The sequence below is a fragment of the Ascidia mentula genome, chromosome 1, assembly GCF_947561715.1.
Source record: "Ascidia mentula chromosome 1, kaAscMent1.1, whole genome shotgun sequence".
Taxonomy (NCBI): domain Eukaryota; kingdom Metazoa; phylum Chordata; class Ascidiacea; order Phlebobranchia; family Ascidiidae; genus Ascidia; species Ascidia mentula.
In genome coordinates, this window is record NC_138566.1 from 14,929,836 (window position 1) to 14,952,936 (window position 23,101).

General features: G+C 38.3%; 2 protein-coding genes and 1 pseudogene across 2 annotated transcripts; all 3 read left to right on the plus strand.

Moving 5' to 3' along the window:
• The first annotated feature begins 2,524 nt into the window (after positions 1-2,524).
• LOC145888370 (uncharacterized) lies at positions 2,525-3,725 on the plus strand (annotated as a pseudogene).
• Positions 3,726-6,771: 3,046 nt separating this feature from the next.
• On the plus strand, positions 6,772-10,978 carry LOC145888376 (uncharacterized). Its single transcript, XM_082979117.1, has 3 exons — positions 6,772-7,177; positions 7,345-9,447; positions 9,675-10,978. Exons 1-3 carry the CDS (start codon positions 6,772-6,774, stop codon positions 10,976-10,978), a joined length of 3,813 nt encoding a protein of 1,270 aa, XP_082835243.1.
• Positions 10,979-11,308: 330 nt separating this feature from the next.
• Positions 11,309-11,854, plus strand: LOC145888387 (uncharacterized). The gene has a single exon (XM_082979127.1). The coding sequence runs from the start codon at positions 11,309-11,311 to the stop codon at positions 11,852-11,854; it is 546 nt and encodes a 181-aa protein (XP_082835253.1).
• Positions 11,855-23,101: the final 11,247 nt, after the last annotated feature.

A 23,101-nucleotide genomic window follows, 5' to 3' on the forward strand; every position in this document is an offset into this window, starting at 1 on the left:
TGTGGAAATATTTTGTTTTATTGGTAGTTTTTGTTGTATATTTTGATACTTGAGGCAAATATGATTTTACTGTTGCACGGATTGGATCAATTTTGAGTCTTAGATTAATTACATTTTTTTTATAATGGCTATGAGCCAAATGACGTAAAAAATATGTTTTAGGAAACAAGTGGGATGCAAGCATATCTTAGAAAATGCTGTAGACAACAAAGAACAGCCACCAGCTATATGTCACTCATTGGTAAGTGTGCATTGAAGTGATCTATGTTGGTACATGAGCAAAGTTAAGTAAAAATTGGAGGGCTTTTTAATCCATGGTATCCTAGTTTTTTGCTATACACCAATATTGGAAAAAAATCATGTGTATTTTGTGCTACAAAACAACTATGTATAAACAATATACAAAAGAAATAAAATGGCATGGGCACCGATAAAACCACAAGGTTTATTTTCAGGTGGTCAAGCAATAGATGGTCAACTACAAATATAAGAAGGAAGGTTCAGCAGAAAATTTAAATGGAAGTGTGTTCCTGATGTAGAATATTCGATAATTTTTGCATTTTATGTGTAGTGAAAAATACCAGCTGTAACTTCAAGAACAGCTTTTCCACAAGTAGTTCAGGCCAACTAGTAACATGAAAGCATTGGTGTTTAACTGCTCTTGGATATATGTATAACAGATGTATGTGATATTTTATTTCCTGAAATGATAGTGCAATCTGAGGATAAGAATTTGTGTTAGTTGTATTACTGTAATTGTGCCTTCGCTAATTTTAAACCAGTGTTTAGAATTAGTTTGTTCCTCTTTCAGACGTGCATTTGTATTGATTAGCAGGAGAAAATTCTGGCAGTAACCCTGTTTCCATGGCCAAGTCGACTCGAGCATCAAGTCGACTCGTGACCGGGTCACGTGATTTTCAAATTCGACGCGCGAAAACGACGAATTTACATGGGGCTTTTAAGTCAGCTTAAGGTAAGCTGTCTCGGGCTGACAGGCTGTAAATTCAGACTCTGTACTAAATAAATTATCAATATTTCTAATCTAAGCATGCAGAAAAAAGTTATTGGCAGTTAGTTTACGCAAATGCTTGCTGCAAATTGGTTCTTGATTATAATGTGAGTTTACTTTGCCAGATATAATAGATGATTTAACTAGAAAGCCTGCTGCAACCCATATTTTTTTAATTTCTGATTAAACTAAAAGGCTGCATTTTCCTGGAATGTGTTCACAACTACACCATGGTAAGAGTATTCAAGTGAAAATTTCATGTTTAGTAGTATTAATTATCTCTGTCCTTCTTCACAGGATCCTTTTCAGAAGCTGTCTTAATCCCGTAATCCCATGTACAATTGAGTGTCAGAAAAGACTGAATGGAATGTTTCATACCAGCCCAATCTTATTTTTGAAACAAATATACAGAAGATGTGATAGTTACATAACATATACTTGTGTCATGGCATTCTTGTCATATTTGTTTTATTTTGACAAACAGAAAAGGTTTACATAAGCCTGCTTTTGTATTTTATGGTTGATTTTGTTAACATAATCCTTTCATAAATAAGATGCAGTAAAAATGAATAAACAACCAGTTTGCATCGACTTGTGTAACGTTTTATGTTATGATGTAATGTTCACATTTGGGTAACTTTCCATTAGGTAATGGAGAGTGACTTGCAATATGGTGTATGGTGGACCATCGCTATCACACACATTTTAACAAAAAAATATCAAATGCGTATTTTGTTTTGCATTATGACTTTATTTTTAATTACGTTTTTAAAAGCGATAATAAATTGAAATGGAAAACGCATTTTTAAAATTAACTTCGTTTCAAAACAGATTTCAAACTTGACTTTGAGATGTATTTTGAATACAACTTTCAAATAAATTTTTAATATCACTTTCAATTTTATTTTGGAAATCAATTTTACATTTCATTTTCAATTTTATTCTGAAAATAGTTTTAAAATCTATTTCGAAAACCATTTTCATTTTGAATTTCATTTTCATTTGAAATATGCGATTTTTTAAATCCCCACGTAGCCCAGCGCTATCACATTTAATAGAAATCATACAACGTTCTAAACAAACTTCGTAATTAGTGCTGCAATAAAGTAAAGTGTTGTTTGGTTGCAGACGATGTATTTATTTGTTCCACGTCGTTCTGTTGTACTTGTTTGTGCCATGCGAGGCTGAATTAAAACTAGACAACAATCTTCTTTATAATTCCAAAAAGTTGCGCCAATTTTTGGGAACGAGATTGCATTGACAGCCTGCGATGCCAACAATAGGTTTTTGGGGGACTGGAGGATATAATGGTCCAACGTTTATCTTTAACACCGTGTGGAAGAATAAAAACAATTAAACTAATGCAAGTTTAATGCACCGCTGCGCTCGGATCTTGAATTTGATTTTAAGTTTCTTGGTCTTATTTTGGCATTTTTTGCAAATTTTCTTATGATTTCGTATTTTTGCAGCTTTGTAGAATTGATGGTCTAGTCACATCCAGGTGCAAAAGTTATAATGTGGCAACAGAGTAGTGATTTAAAAGCTATGTTACAAAATTGTGTTGCAAAAAACATGAAGCGAAAAGAAATTTTGCAGTTGGTGAAGAAAAGGTTTTCTGAATATTCTTGGAGTGTTGCAACTCTAGACCGAAGACTTCGCTATTTTGATATTACATACATAAGATACGACACTTCTTTGAATGAAGTTTGTGCTGCTGTTGATAAAGAGTTACAGGGACCTGGTAAACTGTTGGGTTATCGAGCAATGAATCAAAAGCTACGGTGTAAACATAAAATATTTGTGCCAAGGCATTTAGTTCAGAAAGTGTTGCAAGAAAAAGACCCTGAGGGTGTTGCTAGTCGAAATGTAAGACAGAAAATTAAAAAACTTAAACAACTGTTTGCTTGTAGTGGCCCTCTTCAACTCAAAAAAAGTATCATTGGATGGGCACGACAAGTTGTGTGGATATCAAAACTACACTTTTCCGCTGGGCATATATGGTGCAATAGATATATTTTCACGTAAAGTGTTTTTTCTCTTTGTTACTCACTCAAACTCCAACCCTCAGATTATCGGAAAGAAATATTTGGAGCACATATATGAAACTCAAACAATGGCAAAGTTTTTAAGACTGGATAGAGGAACTGAAACAGGAAAAATGGCAACAATACATACATATCTCAGGAACAAACATGGAGATTTAGAAGATCCGACAGAGAGTGTTATATATGGTCCTTCTAACACAAATAAAATTGAGCGCTGGTGGAGGGAGCTGCATGAAAGATTAGAGCTTTTTTTCAAAGCACAACTTAGATCATTAATAACAAATGGAAAGTATGATCCACATTGTCTAACTGACCGTCAGCTACTGTTTTATATTTACAAACCTATTGTACAACGTGAATGTGATATTTTTGTGGCAAATTGGAACAGTCATCGCATACGCAATCAAAACAATATTCTTTTACCTACTGGTGTACCTGAACATATTTTTGAATGTCCTGAATTTTATGGCACAACTTGTAAAGGTCTTACAGTTAATGACTGTGACCTTAAAGAAGTTGCTGAAATATCTGGTGTTTTACATGCCCAGGAGGAATGGTTAAGCACCAGTATAAAAGATAAATGTTTACAGCTTGTTCCCAATCCTGAATTAATTTCTTGTGGAGATGCTGACAGCATCTATTGTTTTTTACGGCAAAATTTTTCTGCATAACTGGAAACAATAAAAACAAATGTATCATGTTTGCTTTTGTAATAGCAGAATTGAAACAAATTACAGAGTCACATAAAAGTAACAAAAACATGCTTTAGGTATTATTTAGATTTAGTTGAGGAAGACACATCATAACACAAAATTTGTTGCAAATGTGACTCTCAATAAATGTATCAATAGCAACACTTGACAAATTGCCTGCACAAAAAAACACTTCTGCATTTTCATCCAAGAGATGTGTTGTAGCAATTTCGGGATCAAATAATGTGTGGTTCACTCCTTGAATGTCGAGCAACATCATTTTCTCTTCAGAAAATATGTAACTAAAGTGCACCAGACATTCACATTTTTGCTGTAGAACATTGTTGGTTAATTTACAGCATGAACCATCATTGTTTACATATTTCACGAATTCACCAGAATAATAGTTTTCCACAGTAGCAGGGCTTTCATTGTATTTGCAAAAAAATACATCATCATACTTCAAATGTTCTCCAAATTCAATGGGCACTTTTTCAGAGAACTTTTCTGTCAAACTTTTTGCCACTGTGTGCATTTGAACTTGCTTTCTGCAGTGGTCTTCCATAGAAATGTGTAAATCTTCCTGGATGGTGGAAGCAGCACTTTCATTGTACAGTTTTACTACAAGTTTATCTTTTGGGGGAACCTGATTTGCCATAAATGCCTTGCGGAAGGCACCACTAGCAAAGCTGGTGCATGATACTTGCAAAAGTAAGTTGGCTTTACTTTTCCATGCACAATCATCTAGAACAAACTGCTCTAAGTCCACAGAAACAGACCTCACTTCATTTTTTATTAACTTTCCAGCCTTGAAAAGGGTGCTTATGGAGATAGACTTTTGTACAGGCTGAGGTGGTTTCTCCTCAACAAGGTTTTTCCTGTCACGCCCTACTGGCTCCATAAATCTAACGTAGTAAAACTTTTTGCCCTGTATTTGTTCATATCTGGAACAAGAAGGTCCTCTGTCCGATGCAAGTACATCACAAGAGCCAGGCGGTGCTTGGTAATAAGACTCACAAGCTAATTTTATGTTTTCTAAATTTACTTCTTCGTAAGAGAAGGGAACAAAATCCCTTGTGTCCAAAGGTTCAAATTTTTTTATTCTTCCTGATGGTGTCGAAGATAACCGTTGGACCATTATATCCTCTGGAACAGCCTTAGTTTGTTTTCTGCGTTTCATTCCGACCCTTTTTTCGAAATCTTCCCACGTTTCCTTGACTCGTTTCATCTCGAACAGGGTTTACGTTTACGTCTTATGCAACTGTAGTATGAATATACTACGCAATCTCGTTCCCGAAAACTGACGCAACTTTTTGGAATTATAAAGAAGATTGTTGTCTAGTTTTAATTCAGCCTCGCATGGCACAAACAAGTACAACAGAACGACGTGGAACAAATAAATACATCGTCTGCAACCAAACAACACTTTACTTTATTGCAGCACTAATTACGAAGTTTGTTTAGAACGTTGTATGATTTCTATTAAATTTGATAGCGCTGGGCCAATGGCTATTGTATGTGTATGGGATTGATAGCGCTATTTCAAATGAAAATGGTTTTCGAAATAGATTTTAAAACTATTTTCAGAATAAAATTGAAAATGAAATGTAAAATTGATTTCCAAAATAAAATTGAAAGTGATATTAAAAATTTATTTGAAAGTTCTATTCAAAATACATCTCAAAGTCAAGTTTGAAATCTGTTTTAAAACGAAGTTAATTTTAAAAATGCGTTTTCCATTTCAATTTATTATCGCTTTTAAAAATGTAATTAAAAATAAAGTCATAATGCAAAACAAAATACGCATTTGATATTTTTTTGTTAAAATGTGTGTGATAGCGATGGGCCACCATAATGGTGCTACCAGGAAATAACTCTCGTTCCTGGAACGAAACAGGAGAAATTCTCGTAACACGTAATTAGGTATCGCGGTTCGCACGCAAGCCGCATAACTGATTGCCTATATAATTTGTGGGTTCTGCGGTTGAATTCATTCTACACGTTGGTACGCCTTTAGCGTAGAATCACCGTTTGTTTATTCTACTCTGGGGTTGAGTTGTATTTCTGAACATATATCTTTCGTCTTGGTGAATAAAACAAACTAACACAAGTTTGGTTAGTTACGAAGAGGAGTCCGGAGTCAGGGAAACGCATATCGCAGTTCAAACAAACAAACAATACACATTCCTACACTTGTTATATTATAGCACATCCAGCAGCAAATGAAAACAGTTAACACAAGTGCATTCTTCTTTCAAGCAAGTGTCAGCATTCCTGAAATGCATTTATTTCCTTCAGGACTCCAAAATGCAACTTAGGTCCTCAAAACGAATGTTGCTTTTTTGTATCTTGATGCTTGTACAATTCATTTAACACTTGTGCAGTATTTATCAAAATTAACTCGAGTAAGCACATTTACACTTGTTTCACAATAAATCATTTTGACTACTAAACGTTGTTGCTTTACAAACTGGATAAAACAAACACTGTACAGAAAAGTAGAATTCATTGGCCCTACCAGTACCAACGAAAGTGACAGTGTGACACAAATTGTTTCTGCATATTATTTTCATAATCATCATTGTTATACTTGATTGGCTTGAAATTTTTAACACATGAACTACAAGGTAATTCGAGTCCTACTGTAACGGACAGAACTGAGTATGATTTCTGTGGGTGCACTCATGCGCGGAAAGTTATTTTGTGTTTGGGTTGTGCGCGTGCTTGTAATGTTGAGTTAGTGTATCCATTGCAATCTAGTTATTTCTACGTTATTTTAATGCCTTCTTGGCTGTGATAAGTTGCATTCTATTTGAATAAGGTGGAGCCGTGTAGGCATTTAGTTTTAAATCGTTTGCTGTGAAACTGCAAATTGGAATAAAAGGTTGAGAATTGCACGCATATAAAAAAGTACACGGCAATTAAGGATCTGTATCCTACATTGAATTTAAAACTAAAGTCAAAACTGCATTGTTTTGAGTTACTCACATTGTGACGTAATACGCAACGTGCATAGTTGATTGGAATGGATGAATCAGGCGAGGAGCCCAATGTTTCTAAGGAACTGTTTAAAATACTGGACGTTGTGCGCTCGGGAAATGGTTCTGTAGGGAAATCAAACGCTTCAACAAACTGTGGTTCCTTTGGAAAAAGTTTGCGTTCCAACAGCTCGCGTGCACGTAGACTTGTTGATGAAAAATCACTGGCACTAAAGTATGCTCAGGAACAAGTTGCCATTGAGGAAGAAAAACTGCTTGTTGAAGCTGAACAACGTCGTTTAACGTTGGAAGATGAACAACGTCGTTTAACTATGGAATCTGAGCGTCGACGTATAGAACTTGAAGGTAAAATAAAGAGCTTTGAATTGAAAAAGCAAATGGCTAAAGCCAGGGAAGAGGTGGCACAGGCCACACTGGCTGCTGAACATGTCAGTGAGAGTTGCTCTTAATCAGAATCTTTGTCTGATATTGCGTTAGATGGTACACCAGGAAAAGGTTGCCAATGAAACGTTTGACGTGCTTGACTAAGGCTTTCGATGAGCGGCGTGGCGGAAAAGTTTCGGTTCATGATGTTTCGCCAACATCACCTTTTCTACTAGGAAGACCACATGTTAATGCTGCATCTATAAATGTTCGTGCTGATCACGAATCACCACTTGTTGCATCAAACTCGTTGGGTCCACTGTTAGAATTGGACGGGGCGCATAAAGATTTGCCGCCGTCTCGGAGGGAAACTGGTATTTTGTCTGCAACCGATACTGATATTCCAGGCAAAGGGAGAAACGCTGACGTGGAATATGGGACTCTTGATCAAAGCCCTATGAACCAACCTCTTGGACCTGCAGTATCAGGTACTAGACCGACTTCAGATATGGTGTTTTTTGCTGAAATGATCAAACAAAGTTTTAATTTGCCACGCTTGACCATAGAGAAGTTTGATGGTGACCCGTACAACTATCACAAATTCCTGAATGACTTTAATCGTCAGATCAATCAAACGAACCTTAGTAACTCTGAAAAACTTAGTTACCTTTGTAAGTTTTGCACTGGACGTGCAAGGTCTAACATTGTGGAATGCAAAAGTTTGCCATCTGATATGGGCTATTCTGAAGCATTGAAAATACTACACCATCGTCATGGACGAATTGAATTGGTGGTTCGTGCACATATGGACAAACTGATTGGAAGGAACCAGCTGCGAGAAAATGACTTTCGAGGTTTGCAAATGTTTCGTGCGCAGGCAGCCGAAAGTTACAAATTGTTTGGAAGATGGAGTTGTCGCTACACGCTGGACTTGCCACAGAATTTGGAGGCTGTGGCTCAGAGAATGCCACCGGATTATATTGCACAGTTCATTACAAAGTGTTCGAAACTTAGACTCAAAGGAATATCTCCAACGTTCCAGACTTTGCTTAATTTCTTGGAAGTTAAGTGTGAAGACATTCTGTCGCCGATGATGAAATACCTTGTGCGGGACACTCAAAAGACAAAGGTTAGGAACCAGTTTGGTAAACAATCTCGAAGTGTGTTTAATACGGTTGTAGCGAACACGGAGTCTGATGGACATCATTGTAAAGGGTTGGTGGAATGTCGAGATTGCGGTGGACGACATAGCTTGAAGGATTGCAAGTCATTTATAGGACGGTCCCTCAAGGAGAAATACCAGTTGGCCCGTCGTTGCAGACTGTGCTTTAAGTGCCTTGGGGATGGACACTACATTGATGCATGTCCATCTGAAGAGACATGCCAAGTAAAAGGTTGTAGCAAGTCGCATCATACACTGCTACATTGGAGCAAGATTAACAATGCATTGGGACAGTCACAGAAGGGGCGAAGCTCCATTGACCCAGATACGGTAAATGGGGTCGGTGTTGTTGCTTCAACGTCTACTGCTCGATCATTTAATGTGCGATTGAAAGTTGTGCCCGTCAAGGTACGTACTGTTACATCGGATAAATGTGTACTTACATATGCATTTTTGGATAATGGTGCGAATACGACCCTGTGCTCTTCTCGCCTAATGGATAAGCTTGGGCTTAGTGGCAGGTTGAATCCTTTGTCTATTGAAACTATAGCAGGGACGCATAAGATTGATAGTTGTTGTGTGACTCTTTCTGTTCATGGTGTGGGACAACACGCTGATGTCGCCTATGACCTAACTGATGTTAGGGTTGTTCCGAAATTACCCAGCTTGGCTGGGAGCATTCCTGTTGGAGAAGACAGTTTAAGATACCCACATATTAGCCATTTAGACTTACCTGTGGTTCGAGATGGTGGGGTTGATTTATTGCTGGCAGCTGATCTGCCTGAAGTTCATGAATATACAGAGATTATCCATGGAGGTCATGGAGAACCTGATGCATTACATACACCACTGGGATGGTGTCTGTTTGGTACAGAACGCACCAGGGGAAAGCCTCAAGCATCAGTAAATTTTGTACAGACTAGCTGTAATCAGTGTGGTCAACTTGATGAAATATTTGGACGAGACTTCATGGATCAGGGAGGTCATAAGCCCACATACTCATTGGAGGACAAGCGGGCTCTTGCTGTGATGGAAAGCACGGCCACTTTGGTGGATGGACATTACCAAATGAGCCTGCCCTGGAAGTCTGATAACCTAAAGCTGCCGTACAATAGAAATATGGCAGAGAGGAGACTAAAGAACCTTATGCGTCGCTTACAGAATGACGAGAAGCTTTGTGAGCAATATAAATTACATTGAAAACGGATTTGCTCGTCGGATTCCGGATGAATGTCTGAAGCGTACTGATAAAACGTGGTATAGAGACCAACTCTCTTGTTGGTGTGCTTTTACGCTTTCGCCAAGACCCTGTGGCAATTATAGCGGATATTAAAGCCATGTTTCATCAGGTTAGAGTCCAGCCTGTGGATTGTGACTCTTTGCGGTTTCTTTGGTGGCCTGCAGGTGATTTCACAAAGCCACCAGTTGATTATCAAATGATGGTCCACCTGTTTGGGGCAACAAGTTCTCCCAGCTGTGCAAGTTTTGCATTGAAAAAGACCGTGTCGGATAACAGCCATCTTGTTGGTGAAGATGCTGCAAAGAGTGTTTCAAACAATTTTTATGTGGATGATTGGCTGGTGTCAGTCGCTTCTACGAAGCAAGCAATTACCTTGGTAAGGGACGTTACCACAATATTGGATATGGAGGGTTTTCATTTGACTAAATTTGTGAGCAATTCTTCAGGGGTTCTTGAGTCACTTCCTGGCTCAAACCACAATATTTCCTTCCTTGATTTAGACTTTGAACACCAGTTAGTTGGTCGTACACTGGGTGTCCGATGGGACATAGTTAAGGATTCTTTTGGGTTTAGAGTAAACATATCACCCAAGCCATATACCCGTAGGGGGGTTTTGTCAATGATGAGTCAAGTGTACGACCCCTTAGGTTTCATTCAGCCTTTTCTTCTGCCCATGCGGTGCCTTCTGCAGGGTCTTTGTAACTTAAGTTTAGGATGGGATGACCCCCTTCCTTCAGATGCATTAGTGCACTGGGAAGAGTGGCTTAGACAATTGCCTCTGTTGGAGCACCTGCACATTCCTCGTTGTTTAAGGCCACCTGTAGGGTTTACTTCTGTACAATTACATTGCTTTGGGGATGCTAGTAATTTAGGATATGGTGCAGTGTGCTACCTTCGATTTGTTGACTCGGTTGGTCATGTCAGTATTTCATTAGTTTGCGGCAAAAGCCGAGTCACTCCCTTAAAGCCCGTTACCGTTCCGCGGCTTGAGTTGGTAGCCGCTGTTATTACGGCGAAGCTCGGTGCTATGGTGGTGCGCGAGTTGGATTACGTCATCGACAACGTGATGTTTTGGACCGATTCGTTGACCGTGTTGCACTATATCCACAACACTTCAACAAGATTTCAGACATTTGTCGCCAACCGTCTTGCTGTGATTCATGAGTTGACGAAGCCTTCACAGTGGCATCACGTTGGTACCAAGGATAACCCGGCGGATATTGCTTCGCGTGGTGTAATGCCGAAAGAATACAGTAATGTACGGACGTGGTTTGAAGGACCGGAGTTCTTGCAGAAGGAGGCGAAATTTTGGCCAAGCCGGCCGAATTTGGAAATTGGTTTATTTCAGGACGATTTGGAGATAAAGAGGCAGCGGCGTGTGTATGTCACGATTGCGTCTCTCGATGTGCTGCATCTTTTGCTGCTTCGCTATTCGTGTTTCAAAAGGCTACAGAGGGCGGTCGCGTAGTTGCTGCGTTTTAAACGGTGGATAATTTGGAAATTCTCTCGCCGAGAGGATAGAAGACCAACATTTGAAGTTGAGGGACTTACAACCCACGAGATAACAAATGCGACACTGAGCATTGTTCGACTTGTGCAACGAAAGTCATTTCCGGAGGATGTAAGATGTTTGTTGAACTATGAGAGTATTGCAGAAGCTTTGCACCATACTACTACTACACCCAATTACAAATCTAATTTGTGTCCTCTCAACCCGTGTCGCGTTAAGGATGTACTGTATGTTGGAGGACGACTGCAACGAGCGAATTTGGACCAAGAACGTATGCATCAAATCATCATGCCGTATCGGCACCATGTCACCGAATTGCTAGTCATGGACTGCCACATTAGAGAAGGACATTGTGGGGTGCTACATGTTCTTGCTTCTCTAAGACTCAAGTACTGGATAATTAAAGGACATTCCGCGGTGAGAAGTGTTTTGCGGAAATGCCTTTTGTGCAAATTAAGGAGCGCCAAACCCGGGACGCAGATATTGGGGCAGGTGCCTCTGGAGCGAGTTACAATTGGAAAACCTCCGTTTTCAAGTACTGGTGTAGATTATATGGGGCCTCTCTTTGTGAAGCTTGGAAGAAGTCAAGTTAAACGCTACGTTTGTGTTTTTACGTGTTTATGCACAAGGGCAGTGCATTTGGAAGTGTCTCCGTTACTGGATACCTCGGCGTTTATTAACGCATATCGTCGTTTCACTTGTCGCCGTGGTGTCCCGACTGATATGTTTAGCGACAATGGAACAAATTTTGTCGGCGCAGAGCAGGAGCTTCGGGAAAGAATCAGTCAATGGAATCAACATCATGTCCATTCAAGTTTGTTGCAAGTTCAGTGATGATATTGCATCAAATTTGTAGAAGTAAAAAATGTACATATTTTAGTTGCCGAATATGCGGCGTAAAGGTAATCTCATGTCTGATTTAATGCATACAAAGTTTTGCGTTGAATAAATTTCTTCAATAAACAAATACACCATTTTTTGATTTTTTTTGAATCTTTGATACATCCTAGCATTCCTTACCTTTTTACACATAACTTTAACAACTGCATCCATCACCAACAGACAATTCTGTTTGCAACGCACGCCAAAATTTATAAAACATTACTGTAGGACTGTACTATGTATTCATGTCTATACTATGCTACCTCTAAAAGAGCATTGCAGGTACTGTCGGCTTATGTTCTCTTTTGTTGTTGTTGCTTGATTTATGTATTTTTTTTTACACTATTGTCGTTACTCTGTTAAAGCACAAAGTATGTCATACTATTACACACAAATTTGACCATTAATCACCTCCATCAGGCTATTGTCAACAACATTTTCAGGTTTTCCTTTTTTTTTCTACACTATTGTCTTTACTCACTTCACTTATAGTGGTCAAACGCGACAAATAAATTATTAATCACTCCCCCATCGGTTTTGGATTCCTGAAGAAGTCGTTTGAATTCCTTGGTACCTTCTGTTTTAACTAATTTTGTCATTGTACTTGCAAGTTCCTTTCCCGATTTATAAAGCCCGCTTGCAAGCGTCAACTTTTCAGTAACTTCAGCCCTCACTCTTATTCCGAACCACACTTCTGACCCAATGAGTAGGGATATTGAATGTCACCCCCCCATTTTCCCTGATCCAAGCGAATGCTTTTGGGAAGTTTAGTTTTGCGTCGTTGTATTTTCGAAGTAAAACTCTAAACTACTATTTCTCGGAAGAGTCAGTGGAATTTTTTTAATCTTTTTCAGTTTGTCTTCGACATCAACATTAACCCGAGATACCCGTCTTTCAACTGTGTGTCGTGAAGCTGAAGTTTTGTGTTCTTAGGATCTAACACTGCAACCAACTCAGATATATTCTGCTTGATGAATTCTCCATCTGAATATGGATTTGAACCCGCAATATTCCATGATATAACGAAACTAGCTTCAGTGGTATTGTCAGCTTTCTTTCTGAATGTTTTCAACAGGTTCTGCTGGGCATTTATTGAAGATTTTAGCGCATTAAGCTTATTCCTCCGTAATTCCGACTTAGGTGGATAGTTGGTGTGAAAGTTTTTGTGTTTTGCTTCGTAATGGCGTTTCAAGTTACTGGTTTTGTAATGGTTGAGCGAAGCATGACAAATAAGACACACAGGTTTACCTCCATTATCAGTGAATCCAAACTCTTCCTCCCATTCTGTTTTAAAAGTTCTATTCTCCTCTTCATACTTCCTCTTTTTGCAATTATTCCTCAACGACATTTCTTGGCTAAACTCTTTCTGCAATTATTAGTATAACCGTAACCAAGACTTGAAACTAGGTCAGCCCTGACGTATAGCTTCAATCTGACAGTTTAAAGCTACAGTGTACAAGTGTACTTCGATTATTACTAACAAACAGTCCATTGTTACTACGTGTGATTAATCAGATTATTTTAGTCTACACATGACTGTCTAAATTATTTTGATAAAATCTGCATAAATAGCTCCACATACAAAAATATCAACCACAGAACAGAATGGCTGCATTCTTTACACCCCACTACAATTAACACTAATAAGTCTGTTTTCAATCCAGTATGGAAATGGATGGGAAACAACATCTGGCATGTCTTCGAAAACCCCCTCACAGACATCCAGTCTGAAAAACAAAACTGTCGCGAGCGTAGTGTACGCTTAAGACAATGGAAAGAAAACGAAGATATTAGGTTCATCCTATTCTGCAAACACGTGAAACTCTGCGTCAATGTAAAGTGCTCATTTTACATAGGCTTTTATCAACATAATTTTACTTTCAGGAGACTACTTTAATTTGAACAGATACATGTGAATGATGAGACCAACCTTTTTTTTCATGTGTTTGATAAAATAAGTACAGAACTATGTGTGTCTGCAAAAGTAAAGAAATCAACAACTAATTGGACGAAACCAATATCACCTCAAGGTTACATTTTTTTATTCCAGCATTATTTTTGAGATGTGGTCTCCTAACAAAGGAAAACAATATTAGTCACACTCACCTTATTTTTCAGGTATCTTACAACTGGCGATTCTTTTTTTCAAATAGGATGCTCATACAGAATGAACAAATAAATAGTGCACAAAATTATAATTGAAACAGGTGAAGCCATATGGGATGTGTTTCATGAAAAATATATGCCCTTTCCTGACAAAAAAGCATGGAAAAAGATTGCAAATGATTTTAAAAGCATTTGGAACTTTCCACATTGCCTTGGTGCAATAGATGGTATGGTGTCTTTTTATTATGCTGTTTTGGAGGAAGTGAAATTGACATGTAAAAATACTATTTCAGGTAAACATTGTACCATTCAATCTCCTGCCAAGTCCGGATCTTATTTCTTTAACTACAAAAAAAATTTTAGTATTACAACTTCATAATGATTGATGCTGGGTCTTCAGAAAGTCTTTGTTTGGTAAAGCTGTTTTAGATGGATATTTGGATCTTCCGGAGCCCAAGGCACTACCAGGCACCACTTCACCTGATATGCCGTTTGTGTTCGCGGGAGATGCTGCATTTGGTTTACATCAAAATTTGATGCGACCATATGGAAAATACATCAACAATAAAACACTGTACAAAATGTATTAAAAGCGTATTGAAGAAATCGTACAGAAACTGGCATTAAGAAGTACGTTAACAGATAATTGCATCAACACAGAAAAAAGCATGAAGAATTACATTATTACACAAAGAAAATACAAGAAACGACTAAAACTCTTGTGCATCATAAACTAATTGCAAACTATTCGGTACGTTTTTTAGAGCCAAACTCAGACAGCTGCAAAATCTGTGAGTTTCGTCCAAAAAAAACAAGAAGTCCATTTTTTCACTTTAATCAATGTAATGGTGTTATAGGCCAGACTTGGGTAGATGCTAAAGAACCGTCACCAGAATTAGTCGAGATATGCGAATTCCATAGAAATCTCGGAAACAGAAATTAGAAAAACGTTTATTGAACAAAGCAATCATCAGCTGTTTGAACACATGTAATATCAATGTAAAATCACCAGTGATATTACCAAACATTTGTTGGACCGACTAGGCTGCCACATAAGTGGAGATTTTTTTTACTACATTACAAAGATGCACATAAATGCCCTGTTCATTGGAATGAGGCTGCAAGCATTCCTTGCGTGGTTGTGCAAGAGGAGTGCTGGAAAACGTCTTGGCATTTTGATGAAAGTTTTGCAATTCGCAAAAATTGTCAATGCTACTATTCTGTGTCAATTTTACATATACTACAATTTTTGGGGTACAAAAATATGGTAAATGTTAATCACAAATGTTTGTGGGATAACTTAGTATATGTACCGTATTTACTCGATTGTAAGCCGCGGCTTACATTTTTTAATGTTACGCCGACGTTATGTCTGTAGTTCTGTGTTTTAATGTAATTCACCCTTACTGCGTACTACGTACAGTTAAATGCTGGTAACAATGGATCAAGTGTTTATCCAAAGCATATCAGTTTGTGTCGACATTCAGAAAGTTGTCAATATGAGTACCTGTAAAAGACGTGCATATTCCGTTGAGTTTAAACTTGAGGTAGTCAGGTTTGCAGAAGAACATTCAAACCGTGAAACAGGCCGGAAATTTCAAGTAGACGAATCAATGGTGCGACGCTGGGTTGCCGACAAGTCAAAATTTATTGATCAACCAGGGCCATTAAAAAAGAAGTTGAAACTTGGCTGTGGAAGGAAACCTTTCTTGTCATCTATAGAAGATAAATTAATGTAGAAAATTGCTTATGAGCGAGAGCAACAACATCACGTCTCCACGAAGTTGATTATAGTTTGGGCAATAAAAATGGCTACCAAAAACAATCTGTTGGAGTTTACAGCGTCTCGCGGTTGGCTGTGCAAGTTTTTAAGACGGTTTAATTTAACAATAAGAAGGCGGACAACCACTGGTCAGTCAGTTCCACTAACCCCAATATGGGCAGATATGCCCAACAACACCACCGTCGACCTAAGGGGTGTTCAAACAGTTCCTATACGGACCACTGGCCATGAGAAAAATCGATTAACTGTGTTTTTAACTGTAAAAGCTGACGGCACAAACCTTATATTGTAGTCCATCGCAGGTGTCATAGTAGCGGCGACACCAAATGGCTGGCACTCTTACTTTGGATTGGGTGGAACGAGTATTGACCAACTTTTCCTTTTCAAAACGGATGCTTGTAGAGTTTAAGTGAGTTGGAGGTTTGAGATATTATGCCTAACAAGCATGTCAATAACTTATTTTTGCACCATGGAGTATTATCTCATTTTGTTATATTTTTCAACAGGTTTAATACGACTGTTCTGTATAAGCTGCCATATCAAAAAGTGGCATGAAATTAAAGTCACAATCCCAATAGTTATGGAAAAACAACTACAGAATCTCCTCTGATCATGAAGTGCTTTGGAACTGATGCATTGATAAGCTACAAATTCCAACATGATTCTTTGGATTGTATGTATAAACAACCTGCTATCATAAACATTCCATTTCCAGTTGTGTCTTATATAACTCAAAATAATGTTGATTGTATTGACTACTCATTTAAATTCATGGATTAGTTTCTTGAAACTTGAAGTTTTGGTCTAACTGCAGGATAAGACAGTTTTTGTGATTGACAAAATGAAATACCAATGTTTTATTGCATAAAAGGAAACAAATACGAAACTACGTAGACTTGCGAAAAGAAATTTGGCATTCGAAAACAAATGATGGCTGCACACCAAATCAAACATAAATGTTTTTGGTAGTGGGAAAGACAGTGAGCATATTTTAATGTCAAAATATAACAAATAAAGGAACCATGCTTTTACCATTTAATGTCAACAAACCATATAAAACTACAATTCACTTTGCAAATCTTACCATAAATATGCTAAGTCAGCAGTCACCACCGTTTTGTGTACTTTTACTTTTCAGAAACTCACTCTTTCCCACATTCCAAGTGCTGCATATCCAAATTACTGGGTCAATATTAGTCACAAAACAACGAACAACAACACTTCAGACCACATGCACATACGTCATCGTGCTGTGCTTGCAGAACGCAGTAATGCGAGGAAACGGCGGTAAAATCGGACGCTGAGAAGGAGTTAAGCGGGGTTTCTGCATTTCCACCCTATATGTTTAGTATACTATGGTTAACACGTTGCCAATATTACGCATGTTGAAAACAACTGTTGGCTACTGGTTGGTTACAAATATATTCGAAGAACTACGTCGCAAAAACTCGCATCGAGTGTTCCATAGCGCAAGTCAGGAAGCCGATTGGCACATACACTGGCGTTCGTATTTTGCGATTCTCGAACACAATTAAACTTGTTTACACCTGAAAATCGGGAAATTCCCAAAACAATTTGGACCCCCCTTTTAAAAAATCCTGGTACAAAGGGAAAAAAATAAATGTTTACCTCGGCAAACTCATAGTCGTATAAGGCCTAGTCATGGTTGCATGGGCAGTGAAAATGACCTCATTTTTGTTGGGTTTTGCTCAAGCCCTTCTCCAGTTGCTAGCCATTTCGCATACATATAGATTGTAACTCAACAGACAATTCACCATAGCTTTTGCAGTTTGAACATTGTTGTCTGTTTTTACACGAGGCATTGCTACTGGGTCCATATACAGCAGCTGGTGACAATGCGTCATCTAGAGATTTTAACTCGTTTCTTGAATCATGAAGTATCCATCACCAGAAGATTCATGTTGGTCACAGGCTTTTGTCACCTGTGGGGTTGTTAATTTTACACTTTTCTTGCATAGAGGAAACAGAGTTTACTTGGTGCAGTGGCTGCCTAAAGTTGGCGAATTGTCCAACCCGTGATGAAAATGGATTGGGCTTTGGTCGTTAGGGTCTGAAGTAATGTAAAGATGCATCGAGATATTTTCACACATATAATATAAACCGCGACCCCTTTTAATCTCCTAAAATTTTCTTCAGAGATAGTATAAACTAAAATCAAGCTACCGGTAATCGAAGCCTACTACTTGACACGTAGGTATCCTTCTGGAAACAAAAAAGCAAACACTTATTCAGTGTGATGGGTGCGACTGCTTTCTGCTACAAAGCAAGTCCAGACGTGGCTCTATACTTGTTAATGCTAGTCTCAAGGCGATTTCAATGTTGCTTAGTCTGGAACAGTATTTTGTTTTGAAAACGCTGACTCACAAAGATACGTCGAGACAAACGGCAGGAGTGTGGTCACTGCTGAGTCAGATAATGATGGATATTCCGCTCTGACGTTTAGCCAAAAAGTGTGAAGCTTTTTTCCAGACAATTCAAGCCGCAACTTAGAATCAGAAGATAGATCAGCAAGTTCTTCCTGAGATTTCAGAGAGAGATGCTCGGTACTTTGTTTCCAATCTAATTTGTCCAATTCTGGAAGAAAATATTTGATTCCACACCATTTGTTAGCCAAAAACTCTTCTGTAAATGAGAACATTTCAAATAAATCATTTTCAACTTTTTGTTTCCAGATGTTTAATTTTTTGATGAAGGCTTCAATTTTAGATTTCAATGTGTTTTCTCCTTGGGAGGGACAAATTAAGTTCGTTCAGTTTTTCAAGCAAATCTGACAAATAGCATAATTTCAACAGCCAGCTCTCATTGCGAAGATGGTGGACCAAATCTGAATTTTTGTCCGTTAGAAAAATCATGACTTCATTTTTCAACATTAATAGCCTTTTTGCAGCTTTTGCTTTTGAAAGCCACCTTACTTCACAATGCAGCAAAAGGGTTTTGAACTCTGATTCCATTTCACCACATAAATTTGCAAAAATACGGTATTGAGTGCGCGACTCTTAATAAAGTTAATAACTTTCACAGCATCTTGCACAACAACATTTAGATCAGGAGAAATATTTTTGGCTACTAGGGCCTCTCGATGAATCAGTGTGTAAAAGTTTGTATCACTCACAGATCGCACTCTTGCATGAAACCAAGCTGTATGTCCTATCATTGCAGCAGCTCCGTCGGTACATACAGTCCGTCCAAAATAGCCCAACTTTCTGAAAAATATCCATCCCTGTAGTACGTTCATGCAATGGTTGACAAAAGATATGCCATATTGCAAATGTCCGTAGACTCATCAAGCTGAATGGCAAATTTACGGCTTTCTTTAGTTCGTGGAATGAGTTGCTCGCGTTGATCTTTACTGATTTCGGAAATTCGCCTGGACACAGTATTGTTTGACAGTGAAATTTTTCGCAATTCATTGGCCTCTTTTGCCGTGAACAATTGCGCTCATTTTAATTGCAGCTGGTACAATAAGTTCTTCACCGATGTTGTAAGGTTTCTTACTTTTTGCAATTAACAAGGAAGCCTCAAAGGATGCTCTTGTATACTTCCCTTCATTTACAAATTCACTTTCAAATGATTGTCTTTGTCTTTCCGATGTTCGCAGTAAGCGATGAAAAAACTCTACAGGCTTGTTGCAATGATAATCATGCTTGGTGTGAAGATGTCGTTTCAACTTGGCAGGCTTAAGACTCTCACTTGCCAGAAATCAAACAACAAGGTTTTAATTTGCAAGTTAAGATTATTGATGATTTTGGAAAGGCTGCTTTCCATAATCTTCTTTTCCAAACAAATTTACAGATGGTTTTGATAATTTGGACCATATTATGAGCGTTTCCCATCTTTGTTTATCAGCAAAGAGCAGTGTTTAAATAAACATATTGGCTTTACATATCTGGGTTTTGTTTTTTGCTCTCCTCTAACAACCAGTATTTTGGTGACAATGGAAGACACTAATTCACACAACCACATGGTCTTTTGTTTGGAGCTTTTTCCTACAAACCATTGTTTGTTGTAGCCATTAGGGGTGACATATTCTAATTCGATTCTCCCATCTGTGATTGGTTTGACAATGATTCATAACCACATCTCCAATAGTATCTTTGAATGAATTTGGATAAGCTTGTATGACATCATATGCTAATTTTTCAAATGCCCATTTTCCTGGCTTGTCTGTAATCTGCGATGTCAAACTGTCTGCAGACCCTGTTATGTCTGTATATTTTTAACCAGAAAAAAACATTTTTCGACTAATAACCCTGGAAATCATGGTAACTGCCCCAAATCGCTCCGACAATAGCCTGTTCATTTGCGCTCATTCATCCAAAACACTGGCACCCATGCATGACCTATTGCATTGTTACATACGATTATTTATACCAAACCTAACTGTCATCGATTATTTTCTGCATAGTTAACCATCTGTTTGAAATGTCAACACAAACAGTCGTAATTCTCCTAATCGTTGTGTAATCTTCCACACTTCCGACTCAAACTACCGACTGCAGACAGAAAGCCAGATTGCTTATGACTGGTTGTAATTTATTTTGTCATGCATGGTTTCCGACGCTGGATTTTCTGCTCAGACCGTACTTAAGCTCCACTCATTATTTCAATCGTTGTGCGGATGTCGTTCGTGTACTTACTTGTTCAACCAATGTTCGACCCTTTTGCTATCAGTTTTGTTTGTTATAGCAACATTTCACTATTGATAAAATACATCTTGTTCGTCGTTTTTTTTCACTTCAGCTTGCGGGTAAGATCATAACGATGCTAAACTTTTGTGTGACGCATTCAGACTTTGCTACATTTTATTATGAGTCACGCGTTATTACAAGGAACTGTTCTCAAACTGTCTTGAACTATTAAACGTCAAATGTAACCAAGACGTTAGGGTTTTGGCTACATTTTGTTATGTGTCGCCATTGTCATCACTGCACAGTCCAACAACTTTACCTTGTCGTATGCTGGGTCGACCCACAGTGAGGTCGCTGTAAATCAAGTAAATGATTTTAGAAAGATGCAACTTACTGTACGTTGGATAGGCATGGTGTTCCGAATTTATATAAAGAGCAACGTTTCACGATGCGCTTCACGCGACCTAAACGTTGTTCGACCAGTCACCCTGAAACAGGTGGTGGGTGCCACGATTAGTCATTAAAACTGTAACTCGGCTAACTTTACAGGCCCCACGGTTTGACGGCACCAAACAACAGTGTCGTTTTATTCTGCGGCACAGTTAACGAACTGTCACAGTTCGTTATCGACGTTGCGACCCTTACATCGAATTTTTGTTTGTCTCGGTATCTCGCTGACCCGAGCTTAAAGTTTGCATTTACTTGGGGCAGAAACTCGCGTATCGCTGAAAAATCTTCCGTTTTTTTTTTCTGATGCAATTTACGGCGTGGAAATGTTTGTCTTGACCAAATCAATCGTCGATCGATGAATCACGGCTTACTTAACAGGCCCCACGGCCAGCTAACCTTGTCACAGGGGTTTGACCGCACCGACAGCAAAGAACAGTATAGTTTTTCTGCGGCACAGTCAACGAACTGTGAAACGTTCACTAGACAAAACTAACACAGATTAGCGAACAGTCACACATGTAACATGACAGACGGTATTTTACTCACCAATACAACTTCGAGTCGCATAACAAATTGAGGCAATTTACATTTAACCACCAAAAACAGTTGCACGCGGACAAGTTCAACACGGCTAGTTGTTCTGAAATTTCTTCACATGGAAAATTACGCGCATCTTACAAAAATGATGACATCAATCAGAGTGCTTCAAGGTTGACATTAGATAATTTACACGTCAGTGTCACCGAAGATCTTAATCCTGAACAGCAACATTGCGAATCCGAGGTGCAATAAGAACGCACGGTGTACCAAGTCTGTGTCTGTTTGTGCTTTGCTAACGGTTACAATTAACATGATTCTCTGATAATTATTTGTTGGTTTTGTCGCCTTTTGCGCTCCAAGAACAGCTCTTGAAAAACAATGCATTCCTTTTCTTCACCAAGTAAAGCTAGCAAATCATCCATTAAAGCGGATGGCATTCTCCTGGCCCTCTGCGAACGCGAAAAACAAAATGTGTCGATCAATCGTGCCTTAGTTGATTCGTATTTGTCATCATTGGGCGGATTGTCCAGCAGGCTGAGTAGACGCTTTGCTGTGTCCTGATCTAAAGCCGAAACAACATAATAGTTCTTCGTCTGATCGCCTGTGATGTTTTTAAAGCTAGCTTGATGGCTACAGCGTTCTCTGAGTTTGCGGTTTCTGTCATAATGCAAAAATAACGTTTTTGCACGCTCGGGGTTTATTCGAGGGACGAGAGTAAAAGAAAAAAAGGCAATTTGTCCGGTTCGCTGTATGAGCGCAAACGTAGTGAGAGAGGCCGCGAAGACTCTTAGTGTTTTATATTTCCTTTCCTCTATTGTATCAGTTGTATAACATTCGAGATTTTCAGTTATACTGATAATAGTAGTCATAGCGACACCATACCAGTGGAACAAGATATGTTCAACAACAGCTTGAAGGAAATGTAATTGACTGCAATTCAGATGACTCATAACGAGAAAATTTTTGTGAGGATCATTTCAGATGATATTTTGACAAAGTTTGACCTCTTTAGCCCTTCAAGATATATCCCAGTTGTCGCAGGATGAATTAGAGAGTTATCGGGTTGCTCTTAGCTTTACAGGAAAGCACCAAATTACTGACTTGCTTGCGAATGGCCTTTCAGTTCATAACAAAGCTTACAGAAAATTTGCATAAAATTATGCCAAATGTTCAATTATTTATGCAATCAATGCAGATATAAAAGAAATCAGCGCTGCTAAGTGCACAACAATGAATTGTCAACCTGTCGTCATAGGAATGATTGCTCTGTTTTAAAAGCATTTTATGCAGCCTTTACAATATTTTTGATTGATAACATCTTCCTGTCACACCCTGTAAGCTATAAAAGAGAGTAAATATCAAAACCGTCTTCAAATATATGACTGAGTTTGCTTCCCAATATTCCAAAATAAGACTGTAATGACTTGAACGGTAAAGCTTTGTTTTATTTCTGTAAAGCACACTTCCTTTACGTCACATCAAGTTTTATTCAAAAACTGGAATTTTCAGATTGCTGAAATAAGACCAAGAGGTATTAAAACAGAGAAGCAGAATGAATGGAATACATGCAAAAGTTTTAACACTTACGAACAACATAAATTTGTTTGAAGTTGACGAAGTAATGCTTCATTCAGTATATAAGGAAGATTTTCGTTCAAGGCACCCATTCAC